The 14,591-nt window shown below is 39.6% G+C and overlaps 1 protein-coding gene across 1 annotated transcript in view; it reads left to right on the top strand.

Annotated features, from left to right (window-relative positions):
• The window catches only part of RYR2 (ryanodine receptor 2), an 810,210-nt gene that overhangs the window by 473,810 nt on the left and 321,809 nt on the right, over positions 1-14,591 (top strand). Inside the window, exon 26 of the mRNA XM_019549810.1 lies at positions 3,613-3,772. Within this exon, the coding sequence (XP_019405355.1) occupies positions 3,613-3,772 (160 nt within the window). The remainder of the gene's footprint in view (positions 1-3,612; positions 3,773-14,591) is intronic.

The following is a 14,591-nucleotide window of genomic DNA, read 5'->3' as shown; positions in this document are numbered from 1 at the left end:
CCTTGATGCTTGAAGCTAGTTGGAGTTCAGTTGCAGCTTTGGCTTTCCTGGTTTGCTCCCTGCAGGACCGGACCAGTGCAGAATAATCCTCCAATAATTCCATTTTATTGGAATATGCGTGGCAATCATCGGCCTTTTATACAAAGGTTAAAGGTCCACCTAAGCCTAAGTAGCCCATTGGGCTATCATGCTTAAGGAATGCCAATTTCTGTAACCAACAGCACACAAGGGAGTGAGGTGTAACTAGTATTACATCTGGTCACCTTGACTCTCCAGCTGGGACAATTAGAGGGAACTCCTGCAGTGCAAGTTCAGAAGAACGCTTGAATTCCCTCATCTGGATCTGTAGTAGGATACCTTCACTGTTTTGTACCCACACCTATTTTATCCATAACATAGAAGCTTTGTTTTCATAGAAAAATAACAGTATGAAGTGAGTATAGTAACTGTGGAAAATGATTTGAATACTAATGGCACATGATTTAGTGTTTCAGTCAAGCATATTTTATAATCTTCCTTTTAAAGACTTAATTGCTTGGCTATTTTTGGTGAGTAGGGATATGATTGTGAGAAGCAAAGTGTGCCACCCTCATAAAAGATTAGTCAGCTAGAATGTGGGAGAACAGCTATGGAAATGTTAATTGATTCATTATATAACTTTATGGTCCCCATTTTATAACTACGTACTGCTGCTTTTGGAATGCTTGCACAGCTGGAATATGGTAATATTTGATGTTTTTGTAATTATGGAGAAAGACTGATGTTGATGTTTCTTGATGGTGACTCCCCCTCAAGACAGTCTGTCTACTCTATAAAATGTTGTGCAATGCCATTGTTTAGTTAAATGAGTTTTATAGCAGGTATTTTAGGGGATTAGTGTGAAATCTAATTACTCTTTGTAAGGTGCCTTAGGATTTTAGTATAAAAAGGTGAATTGATAATGAGTTCAAGCCTAAACAAGACTTACACAAAACATATCAGTATTAGTTAAACTGGGTGTGTCTACGAGACATTTACTGTGGAGCTGCCTAATTAGCTTTGCAGTAAAGTCTCTGTGTCTACACGACTCTGTTAGGTAGTAGTAAACTAATAAATGCTGCCATAGGTAAGTACTTGTAAATAAATGTACTGTCCTGCAGTAGTGTCATTTACTGCACAGCAGTGCACGTGTAGACACTGATGGGGCTGGCTGGGGCACAAAGGTGCTTCAGTGCTGGGGCTGCCTGCTGGCTACCCCCACACCAGAGCAACGTGGTGCCCCAGCTAGTCTTTCCACAGCCCATTGAACCGGGTCAGAACAGCCGGGGCTTCTTCAACATGGCTCAATGTGATGTGGTCCTGGTTGCACATGTAAATGCGGTAACCAGGAGCAATCAATTCTGATGCAATATGTGCCAGAGTTTACTGATTCTTATTAATTGCATGTGTGCATGTGCCCACTTTGCCTTAATTCTTATTTCAGTTCTTTTCTCATGATAATCATCAATTTTATGTACAGGCAAGATTTGTACCTTGTACCTTTTCTGTGAAGCTACAACTGTGTTTTCTGGCAGACAGCCACATTTCTGACCAAAATGTATACATGTTTCATTTGTGTTCATTGGAAAGATATCTCAGTTGATAATCAGCTTGTTTTCTCTCTTTGTTTAACTGACTGTTCAGTTTAACTGGCTTTGTGAGAAGCAAGTCCTTAAACAAGATGACAGGCTGATCCAAGATTACTGTGCTACATCTTATATAATGGTTCACTTCATACAAATAGGCTGAACTATGGGCAGGAGCATCACAGAGGGATGCTGCTGATAGAGACTTACTCAGCACTCCCTTCAGATTATTCAAATAGGATATAAATGTAGAACGATGGATCAGTTGCTTTGACGCCCTTAGATCTGCTGGCAAATCTGAAAAGCTGTGATTAAGTGACAGGTAAAAAAGCAGCATTGGTCTGTTAGTGTTGGCTACATATAAACTGTGCTGTAACCATCAGCATAGAAGTATTTCAATTTAGTATGACCTGATTTTTTTTTAAAACATTTTTTGCATTTCGCCCAGTCTGAAATTATAAAGTGATGCTTTTCTCACAGTGTAACAGTGATTTGCAAAATAGTTTATTAATGTTTTGAGTAATTTTATGACATAAAGAGGGCACAGCAAAGACGGTCTCCCAAATTGTCCCCCAAAATTGATTTGTTGTGCTTTGTCAGCAGATCAGATTAATGATATCTTAGTGTTTACTTTGGCCTTTTGAAAGTCTGATTACTGTACAGTCAAATTAAAGAGAAACTAACTACTCTACCTATGTTTGTAGAGAGACTTTGTCATACCATACGTTTAAAGAATCTTATATGTAAAGATGTAATGAGCTAAGCAGATTTTAATAGGCCTTGATCCAAAGCAGATTAACACACACAGGTCTAAAATCAGCAATTTTGGATCCCAGACAAAAGTCTTATGAACAAAAAACAAATGATAAGGGCAAATTATTTGTCTGTTTTACACAAGGTACATGCCATTTGTTCTAATATCATTGGGCAATAGAAAAAATATTTGTTGTTTGATCAGACTAACTAAACTATATTCATATTTTAACATTTCTGGTTTCCTGTGTCATTTTGATCTAGTCATAAATGGAGTGCCCGTATGTACATATCTATTTAGTAATGTTGTAGGAAATCCTGTTGATATTGCTGATATTCTGTCTTAAATTGAATAGAAATCAAAAGATTAATTTATGAGCTGGTATTTTATTGTAGATAGTTTACAAATAAGGAAACTCTGAAGGATGCCGGAATACTATTTATAGTCAGTTTTCCTTTATTGGCTACATGAGATCATGAATCTGAATGAATTCTGGTGTCTCCAGACCAGTGACCTATCTAGGTATTCAACCATTTATAACTTTAGCAGTTATTGTTGAGCATGGATGGTCAACTGTTGCAATCAGCATATGGTTTACCCATATATATCCTATAAGAAAATTTACCAGGGTTAAGGCAATATCAAGAAACTTAGATCTGACCATTGCAGACTTTTCAGTTACCATTGCTAAGCATAATAGATGGAACACAGGTCAATCATTAGCCAGGTTGTCAGCCATTAAGAGTTGCTTTCTGGAATATAAGCATCACAATACTTCTTTGAAAGCCCTTGGAACTGGGCCCCCACATAGGGAAGCATTAACAGTGTGTGAAATGTTCAAAAATAATGCTCTTTGCAGAAATCATAAAATAATATTTAACCCAGAGGCCTCTAAGATTTGTAATAAGCCCCAAGTTTTTCAAAGCTGTAAACATGTAAAGAACTGTAATGATCTATACAGCAAAGCTTTTCTGCACTGAGATCCTTTTGAGTTACCTTTATAACTACTCATAGCACTTAAGGAAATGAGCTGCTTCTTTCAGTCCAAATATAGTTCATTTGAAACAGCCAAATTTCTATGCATTATTCTTATAGTGTTCAACATCTGTAGCTGGATAAATGTTACATGCTTACTTTTTTTTATTGTTATCAACAGTTAGAATAATTTGTCTCCATAATATCTGCTATCAACATTTTCTAACAGAAATGTGATGATAAAAAATGACCAACTGCAAATTCTACATTGTTTGACAGTTACCAGTTGTCAAGTGGATACAAGCCTACTCCCATGGATCTGAGTTTTATCAAGCTGACCCCCTCTCAGGAAGCTATGGTGGATAAACTAGCAGAGAATGCTCATAATGTGTGGGCAAGGGACCGTATCAGGCAGGGTTGGACATACGGTATCCAGCAGGTAAGTGCAAATTTGGGTACTTGCAGGTTCAGTCTCGTATTGAGGTGTTGTGCAATTAAACATAGGATGTAAGGTCCGACAAAGCATTGGAATGAATATTAGCCATCCAGTCCAGAGGGAAAACCATTGGCATCAGAGTTTACATTTTTATTTAATAGATTGCCACTGCTAAACTTGGTAATAGTAAATAACTGGTCTGTAAAAGGTGCAGTATGCTCCTTGGTAACCAAAATGAAATTTCGGATTTATCTTTGTATTCTTCCGGAGAAGAAAGTTTGTGACATATCATGCTGTCTAAGTCTTGGAATCCCCTGTGCTTATAAAGATCCTATATAATATCCCTCTCAGATCATGATTTATATTGGGAAAACATTTACTGACCTGCAGTCCTTGGAGACCAAATTCTTTAATTTATCCGGTGCACAATTTTTTGGAAAACAGTGTGGCAAGAATGTACACTATTCCCAATTACCATGGCAATACTCATTGCCTCTGATTTTTGAGGACCACCACTAAATCTAAGAGGGCAATAAGGTCCCCATGATGGAGTTAGACTTCTGCTTCTTTGTTTCCCTTAAAGCTAATTCTGGTGGTGAATTTTCATTGTGTCAAGGTAAAGTAAAAATAAAGCATGGTGGATTGCAAGCAGCAAAACTCAAGGCCTTTCTCACCCTTAGTAAGTAAATAAAACACTGGTGGGTAAACAATAACTGTAATTTCTGGTAGCTATAATTTTTTTTTATGACAACCAGTATATTGTTTTGGGTTTTTTTTAAAAAATGTAAATATATCTCCAGTCCTTTTGTACTTATTTGTCAGTTTCAACCAGGAATAAGAATTTTCCCATCTGGCAATAAAGTATGGTAGCATTTCACAGTGAAACTATAGAAAAATCCATGCTTGGGGGAGAAAAAATTGTTTTCATAGATGTGCACTGGGCATGAAATATCATCATTTTTGCAAAAATGAAACAGCATTTTTGTAGGATCACAACCATTTTGTGCCTGCAAAACTTGCTTCTTGTTTTGCTAAGAATTCAAATTATGCGTTGCAGTTTGGCACACCTGGGGTTTGTTTTTTGTGCAAGAACAAAACTCAGTGCCATTTATAATAAAGCTTTGTGTCTTGTGTCAAAAAAACCCCAAGCTGCTATTTTTATATTTTTATTTAAGTTAGTCACTGAATTCCATTCATCACATTTTGATACTTTTGTTGGGGAAATATATGATGTAACTTTTCTGGAACATTCCATTACTGTATTTTATTTTATAACATTCACTTTGGCGCTTTTAAAATATTTTATAAAACAGTTTGATAATTGAGCTAAGGCAGGTCTGTCTACTTTTGGATACCTTTTATATAAGTCTCTGTATCAGCTGAGGGCTGCCTTCAGCAGTAGTGTAAATCCACTGGTAGAACAGGACTGAATTTGTCTGTAATGTTGCATCTGTGAATGTAGAGTAAAGTAGACTTCAAAGGTGTCCATAGTTCTGAAAGATTTTTTCTAATAGAGTACAGGAGTAAGAGTTCTCTGCATTGACACATAGGAAAATCAGCTTTGTTATTTTGAGCCCACTATTTTGCATTGAGGTTTTAGGAAAGCATTACATTCCTTTCCCAGATGAAAGACAGCCTCTTTGGGTGTTTCCAGACATGTGCGGATGTTTGGGTCCCTAGGGACAAGTAGCGGTGGTGCACCTTGCACTGCCACTTCTTGTCCCTGGGGGGCACTGGTGCCACGTGTGCTTTGCCACATGGCAGGTTACCCCAGATAGGGTAGGGAAGGCTAGGGCTAGCACTGTTGGCCCCAGCAGCCTTACCTGGGCTCCTGGGGGCCCTCCCAGAGCTGCAGCCGCAGCAATTCCAGTGCATGCTGCCTGTGTGTATGCTGCTTCAGGGTTTTTGTTATGCATTTTGTTTGACCCCTGGATATCCAGGGGTCAAAAAAAACTTCAGGGAAAAAAAACAACAGAGAGCAGCGCACGCTCGTGCAGCATGCCCTTGCAGTGTGGAGAACTCTGGACTGTGCAGTATGTGGCACTGCAAATGTGTTTGTAGTGTCACATACTGTATGACCATGCTTGTTTGGATGTGTGTCCTTAATGCTCAATGACAAGGTCCTACTAGACTACAGAATGCAATCAATTACTTGCACTGTTCATCCCATAATTTCTATTTCTGCTAGAAACCAAAAGATTACAATGCAGAGCCTTGACAATGAGGGGATTTCAACATGAGTGAAAATTGGAGTTTTACAACTTCAGTGGAATCATTGGTAGCTTCACTGTTTCTAAAATTAAATTTGATAATTCAAATAGAATGTGGTGATTAATAGGAAGTTAAGAGTGTAATGTGTGTGTATACAGAATTTGCTGATCACTTTTCAAACCAGTATTTGAAAGTATTAGAAAAAATTAAGACCTTAACCCAAGGTAATTTATATATATAATGACTGAAGTTCCTTGGGTCTTGAGGACAGTTATTCTGAATATCTGAGTTTGTGTAGAAAGAACCATATTTATTACAGTAAACTTTGCAATTAAATTATATAATTTTTTAATTAGTGAGATGCCTATTGATGAATGTAGTTTAAGTGAGACCAGCTGAGGAAACTTTTATTTTTTTATGTTGTTGGGTTGTGAAGTGGCAGAGCAGCAATAGGTGGCAGATATTGGGTGCATCTACATGAGACACCAACTGTATAGTTGCCTAATAACACTGTGCAGTAGTGTGCTCACCGAAACCTGAGCTAATACGCTGCTGCACAGTAGTGGTAGGCTACTGTGCAGTTGGTGTCTGAAAAAATCCACACAACAGCATTACTGCACAGTAGTGTGAGTTACTGCACATTAATTTAGTACTTTGGTTATCCAAATACTAAGAGTAATGCTCAGTAACTGCGGTGCATTAATGACCATGGAGACCCACTGTTTCTCCATCTTATTCAGACTTTTCATTTGTTTGGGTTCTTTTGTAGAAAAATAGTTTTGGAAAGCTCTTTGTAGAAAATAGTTGTAAAACTAAATTATGGCTTCTAAAAGCCAGTGAAGGCTTTTCAAAGTGTAAATGCCCTGGGATTAGGTATTGGGTTAGGTCCAGAAAGCACTCCAAGAAAGCATTGGGTTAGGTCCAGGAAATGTCTTGGTATCAGTGGGATCCAGGTACCTATGTACCTTTGTGGATCGCTTTCTAAAATAGCTGTAATGATTTGTAGTTTATGTCAACATGGCACAATGCACTGCTGGGCGGAGTATGGGGGTAATTCTGAACAAGTTAGCTCTGATACCAGAACCAGCATAGCTACGATGCTGCTGTGCTCTGCATCGGCTAATATACCTTCTTTCTCTCTCTTTTCTTTTGGGGGTAAGGAAAGATAATTAGCCAGCCCTGAGTATACAACTTGTAGCTTGCTCAGAACTAGCTTAATGCTCTTTATATGGTGCTGTGTTGTGCTGTGTAAATACACCCTGACATGCTTAGGCATCTTTTCTGCAGGGTGAGTTCCAGAACTCTGTGGCAGGTGCTGAAGCTCCCCATACATTCATGTATTCAGGGAGCTTTCTAAAAGCAGCATGCTCCCTGTATAGATGCCTAGAACAAGACCGTAGGAAACAACTTAGGGCAAAGGCAGATCCTCCGAAGCTTTGCTCAGAGCTTAGGGAGGCACCCCTTCTTCTCTCAGGAGTCAAGAGGCTGCTTACCCAGGGGTTCACTTATTTCTTTAATAATACACTGGGAATAGGAGGCAGCAACAACAAATGCACCCATTTTTATGTATTACTTTAGTGGTTAGGGAACTTACCCCAAAAAGTGGGACACTGTCTCAGTGGAGTCAAACACAGCTGTAAGGGAAGTGTCCTACCTACCAGGCTACTGGCTATTCAGAATTGAAGGAAGTCTCCATCTTTTTTGTTGAAGTGTTATTCTGGTTTCTTCATGAAAACCTGAGATTCCCATTTCCTGATTTTTTCCACATGGGGAAAGATGCGTTTGCGGTGACTCCGCCATCATCACCTCTAACTGCTTGGTTTTAAAATATGCCTTAGACATGCTCTTCACTCAGGGGAAATAGGCAGAGGAACAGATCTTCTGCATCCCAGTGGTACATAGGTTAAAAAAAGCTGCCAAGCTGCCCAGGTCTGTTAAGGTTTGGGCAATTCTGAACTTATACAGACACATGACTCATAGCACCTGAGGAACTTTAAAGTACAGATCTGAGGCACTTTGGGATTTTAAGTGGTGGCTAGGCAGATATTTTCAGGATTCAAGTGCCTGAATTCTGCTTAACTCTCTTATTAGAACTCGCCCATTATACCTGACGGAGGCATGAAGCCTGCCGAGTGGAGCACCCTTGGCTGTAACATGTTTTAGGCTAGGGACAGAAATTACACATAAACTGGTTTAAGTGATCAGAAACTGGTTTAAACCTGTAGCAGGACAGAAGTTCAGTGCATATAAACCTGTTTTAAAATGGCTGAAACAGGCTTGAGATGACCCTGGTTGACTGTAGTATCAGACTTAACTGATTTGGCTCGAACTGGTTTAGGTGATGTCTGTCCCAGACCCCTTGCTGATTTAAGTTAAATTAGAGTCCACCAGGATCCTGTCATGCTGCCAGGCCTGGGAGAGGCTCTCTGCTCCACAGCAGGGCTGGCCCCTCCCCTCTTCTCCCCAGCTGGAGCTTGGCACAGACTTGTAGGCACAGGAGGGTTTGCTGGCTTTCCATGCCCCCCTCTTGCAACCCTCTCACCACTCTCTGCTTAAGCAGAGATCCCTTCCTCCTCTCTCCCACAGGAGGGACCGTGGTATGTTAGCTAATGCTGAGAGGTGTCTGAGTGTGTCTCTTTCTCCTGTTTCACTGGGATAGGCGGGCAAAACAGTGACTGCTTAGGTCTTTTGGAGCTAATCAACAGGTCAGCTGGTAAGCTGTTTAAGAAGCTTGAAATAACATGGAGAGAGGATATTGTTTTGCTAATTAGGTAATAAAGACTGTTATCAGCCCCTACCCCTGGCTGGCTTGCTTGCCTATCAGTTTGCTACAGACAGTTTGATGAAGCAGGGAAGGAGAATGAAAAGCTCTGTATCGTCAACAGATACATGCACTGCACCCCGCTCCCCCTTGCCTCTGAGTGCTAGCCTGGGGGCTGGCAACACTCCATCTTTTGAGTAGCCAGTGGGGAAAAATCTGCAACCATGCAGGCAGACTTCCTTAATGAGAGTCCTGCTGGGGGCCTGGCCACACCCCCCTCAGCTCAGCTTCCTGCAGAAGTGAAGTGAGGACTGCTCTAGCATCTCCCAGATTCTAGCCTGAGCCACTGCAGGCATGTGCCTGAATTTCCTCAGTCCAGAGAGAATGTCTGTCTGGTTACAAACCAGTTCAGCCTAGCCAGTTTAGGCTAACCTGCAAAGATTGAATCAATTTAGGCATGGGTGACTGGTACCACCTTAGAAAGAGGGGGCATGTGCCCCCCCCAGTGACCAGTTAGTGAGTGGGGTGCGGGAGCCCCCCGTGGCCTATCGCGAGGCAGCTAATTGCTGCAGCTGATTGCGGAAGTGTCTGCGGCTGCTTCTGGGAGTGGCTGTGGCTGCTCCAGGAGTGCAGTGGTGAGCGCGGCCAGTCAGGGGGTGCACCAGTGATCTCAGGGGGTGCATGTGCATTCCTGTGCACCCCGTATGTGTTGCCACTGAATTCATTAATCAGTCTTTTTGAATGTCTGTCCCTAGCCTTATAGACTTATTTTTGGGTCCTGTGTGTACTGTCATAGAAGTACTTGCATTCTGCTCAAGATGTACCCCCTCTGGGTTGGGGTACATTCTTAACCTTTTTATCCAGATTATTGTGGCATTAGGTGTGAGAAGAAGGATGGTCTCCTTACACACTAGTGATATATTCTTGTAGGGCCAGCTGTAAATTATCTCTGAATTAGTGGTGTCATGTCCCATCCTGTCCCCCTTTCCGCTCCTTCCACCACTTCTCGTTTGAAATAACTAGTCTCTTTTATTCTGGAGCAAACATGTAGAACTAAATCACCAATGCTAATTACAGTATTTAAGTAACAAATACCATTCATTACATGTCTAATAGAGGAGAATAAAATGGTAAGGTGCTTTTGTAGGCAGTAAAAAGAGAAAAAGAAGCTTCTTGTTATTTAATTCTGACATACATACCATATGGCCAGCTGCTAGCTGTTTCTGTTTTAATATATGCTTCTGCTTCCACACTGGGTTCTGTCATGGGCTACATTTTGTCATCCCATCATATTACTGTGACATGTTACAGTACTGTGTAAGGTAATGTGATGGCATGCTTTCTGATACTGCACACAGTGAAATCAAGTAGCTGAGTGGAACAGTTTCCCATGGAAAGGAGCCCCATTTTTTACAGAGATTTGTAAGTAGGTTGGATAAAAGACTGGAATAGTTGTGAACAATTATGCACTGGCTGGGTGACCTGAATAAGTCTTTTCCACCTCTACTTTCTATAGCTCTGTGATCCTAAAACTGCCACAGATTAAAGGGATACTGTCAAGTAGGATAGACCCTAAATATATCCCATTTTTATTATTACAATATGGTGAGAAAATACATTCTTGACTCTGCATAGTTTTTTTTTCCCTAATTCCACTACTATTTACCAGGAATTTATTAAGAAGTGATAGCAACTGTTTTTGCATGACTATATGCAGTATTTTTGTTCCGCTGCTGCAGAGCCAACCAGCCAGCCAGCAGAGAGAGCACAAGTTAACTAATAAACCCTGTTCCCAGAACTGTGCTGACATCAATGATGACACTGATCACAAACAAGTAAGTATTGTAAACCAGGCAGAGCCATATTAGCTTGAGCTCCATATAAATGCAAAAGACACAAATCAGGTAGGAAAAATATGTTTCTATATTTTAGCTTATAAAATGTACTTAACTATTACTGGTGGTAAGTGAAAAATAACTTTAAAAAGAACATGAAAATACTTGACAGTGTCCCTTTAAGGGAAAACATTTGTTTTTATTGGTCATCTCTGAACTGAAGGAGTTGTACATATGTGATCTGAAACAGATAAAGCAATTAGATCCAAGCAGCAGACCAAATATACCCTGGTATAACGCCACTGAAGTCCTTGGTTAGTCACTAAGAGTAATTTTTTTTTCTTTCTATGCGCTTCAGTCCTAGCTTGGAATTCCCTGACTGTTTCATCTCTGTGTTGTATAATTCAGCAAACTTCAGCTTGAAAATGTTTGTGATCAAAATGAGTAAAAATAGAATTGTAGTTTGGAAGGCTGCATTTACTGCTAAATCCTCCTGAATAAATGGGGTTTGCATTGTTGCCAATTCTTATAATTTTGTCCCTAGTTTTATGATATTTGGTGTTTTTCATAAAGGCCTAGATCCAAGAGTCATGGAATGCTTGAGAACCTCAGCTTTCATTAAAAAGTAAGTTTTTAGCCCTTATAGTTGTGGCGGTTAGTTTGAAAACATGATTCCCTAAAGAATCAAAGTTCAGAAGGCAAGTAAAAAGAACTTCATATTCATATAATGGTGTTTTGGGCTCCTGATTCAAGATTGAAAAATGTTTGGGATTTGGAACTTTGGGTCTCCTGGAGCTGGGGGTTGTGGGACCCTTCCTGCCAAACCTTGGCTGCACTCTCTCTTGTAGTTCTTTTGCAGCCATTTCAACTTTTCTTTGGATGATTTGGCAGATGAAGCCACACACATGTGAATAAATTGGCCATGATATGATCCTTATCCACCTATGCCTCCAAAGGCCCCTGTCTGCACTAGCGCAAATACAGACTCATGGAGTATAACTTTGTAGTATGCATAGGCTTTTCTAAAGTCTCCTGGGTTGTTTATTTTGCCATCCCTGCTGACTAGACCTACACCTGTTCCTTAGCTCCTATGGCCCAACATATGGGAGAAAAATAGGATTTATGTTATACTTATGTTATAAACAGAAATTCAGGCTTTAATTGTATATATTCTATTCAGTGTAGCTTTTCTTGCAGAAAATAAAAGTAGTGGATGAATATCTCTTTGTATTTAGGCATTTAGAAATTCTTGTTCTCCCCCACTCTTCATGTTGTAAGTCAAAATAAATTAGCTTCCCTGAGCCCAAAATACTAGTGCTGGAAATTGTGGTCCATGTAGACGGGGCCTGCGGACAAAGTGTGTTTTGCTAGGAGTTACCCATTCAACGCTGATCTGATCAATCTTCCTTCTTGCTGAGAAGAGGAGGAGCATTAACAGGGACATGCATGACACACACAAGCAAAAAACAAAACCAAGAGCAATAACCTACATTCCCCCCTTCTACCACCCACTCGAAAAAAAATTAAAGGGTCGTTACTTGTACCTCATTTGTTTTACATTAATTTTAGGCCATTCAGGGAACTCTTAAACCCTGGGTTATCCACACATTAAAACATGTAAACTAGTTTTAAACACCCTTTAGGTGTCTTAAAATTATGCTACTCCAGGACAGGTTTTTCTCTGATCCATGTTACCTATCTTGTGTTCCATCAATGTGTGGCCTTCTTCAGAGATAAGCTGCCCAAGTGTCAGTCCACCAGCATCCCAGGATGCAGTGTCCCCTCCCACCACCCTCCTGTTCTGTGTGGTCAAATGTTTCCACCCCCTGAATGCAAGGGCACAGCCCAGTCCAGGAGGAAGAGTGGAACAAGGTAAGGTAGCAAATTGGTATCCCCATGAGCTAGGGTTTCCCTTCTGGGGCAGGACCAGTGGCAGTGTCCCCGTGATCTGGGGCTACCCAATCCCAGTTTATTAAAGCATGAGACTTACTTTAATTTTACTTACTCTTTATTTCTTTTTAAATTCTCTTTTTTACTGCTTTTATTTTATGCTTTAGTGGCTGAATTCCTTCATTTCAGCACCCAATCCCAAGATGCCATTTCCACCCATTGCCTGTCTACCTCCCATTTTACTACCCTGTCCTCATCATTAAACTCAGCCTTCCAGGCTCAGGCTCCCACCCCTATAAGCCCATCTTTCCAACACACCCCCACCTAGTGCAGGGATAGAAGAAGCTTATTCTGGCTCACCAGCCCTCTAGTGACAACTCACAGCTGTAGCTCCTAATCAGGCTCTTGCTCACCAGGCCTCTAGCTGCAAGTCACAGCTCTGTAAGTCGGGGACAGCCAGAGAAGGTTATTAGCCTTCATGTATGACTGCTCTAAACTCAAACAAACAGTAATGCCAATCCACATTTGAGAAGGTTAAAGTATAATGTATAACAAAGTCTTGAGAAAATAATGTTGCCTTATTGTTAAGGTGTATAAAGTTGAGGCCTATCCTTGTAAGGAATACCACATGCCTTTTAAGTTTTATGTTATTTATACTGCTGTTAATTATACTTTTGTATTAGTACATTGCTTTAGTTTGAAGGCAGCTAATAAAATATTCTGTCTCCTGTAAGCTATTGAAATTTCCAGTAAAGGCAATGGAAATTGCATATATCTTTCTCCAAAGGCAGAATTTGTCCCTAAAGGGTAATTTTAGTAATCTTATTCCTTTTCTGAGATTAATAAATTTAAGGCACTTTTTAACATGGTCAGCTACAATTTTGCTAAGACTTATTGAGAATAATAGTTGTTTGGACTATTTGTGTAGTTTCAGTGAAAACTGAAAGATAGTCTAAAATGCTGTTGTCATTATTCTGTATTTTTTCATTTAAATTTAGTTTAATTTATGATTAAAGATCTGCATGATAAATATAAAGCATCTAGTTAGCTGGATAACCATATGATATATATTTATGGTACAAACAATGAAAAGATAAAAAATGAATAATTTAAAAAAAATGAGTATCACGTTCTACCCCTTGTGGTTCTCAGATATTTTAGGACTTTGAGGCATTCAGTTAACTATTTTAACAGAGGAGAACAGAATGCTAATGCTGTTAACAGTATAAGAAGAACAGATTTAGTCACTGGCTTCTTTTGGGCTAAAAGTTTTAGCAGATATTTATTTTAGAAATGTATTTGCACTTTTTTTTTCTTTTTTATGTTGTTATGTCAATAATAAGCCATTTTGTAATGAACAAATTCAGGCATACAATTGCAGTAGGATACAAAAAATCCATGTAAGTTTTAAAAACCCCTAAATAAACAACAAGATTCAAAAGTAAAATAAATTGTTTCTTATAGCATTATATTAAAACAGATAACTTGCGTGCTATGTCTTGGAAGCCTTTAAGTTTGACTTGCATGTATTACTGGCAGTGGTGGCAGTAGCAATACAATTTGGTTAGAAGCAATATATGTATAGGAAATTTATGTGTATGCTAATTACAGAATTTAGGCAAAATGGGAATACCAAAATTATGATGATATGTTCATATTGTAATATTTACATCCTTGGTATGGAGAATAGTATGTGAAGTGCAAGATGCAATGTTATTCTGAATCAGAAAAGTTTAGACAACATTAAAAAAAAAGGCTCCTCTTTTCCTTCTATGTATCACACAGGCATACTGTGCATTGCCGGCAATCAAACCCATGGGCTAAGGACACACATTACACATAAACCAGTTTAAGTGATCAGAAACTGGTTTAAACGTGTAACAGAACAGATGTTCAGTGAAAATAAATGAGCTGAAACTGATTTGAGATAACCCCAGTTGAATGTATTATTAGACTTAACTGATTTGGTTTAAACTAGTTTATGAAATGTCTGTCCCAGACCTCTTGCTAGTTTAAGATAAGTCAGACATTCTGAGCATCCTCACATTCTCTCTGGGTTGAGCAGGTCTCTCTGTTCCACAGCAGAGCTGGCTCCTCCCCTCTGAGCATCCTCACATTCTCTCTG

The sequence above is a fragment of the Crocodylus porosus genome, unplaced genomic scaffold (genome assembly GCF_001723895.1).
Source record: "Crocodylus porosus isolate Cpor-Errol unplaced genomic scaffold, CroPor_comp1, whole genome shotgun sequence".
Taxonomy (NCBI): Eukaryota; Metazoa; Chordata; order Crocodylia; family Crocodylidae; genus Crocodylus; species Crocodylus porosus.
Note: the sequence above shows the minus strand (reverse complement) of the source record. Positions and strands in the feature narration are given on the sequence as shown.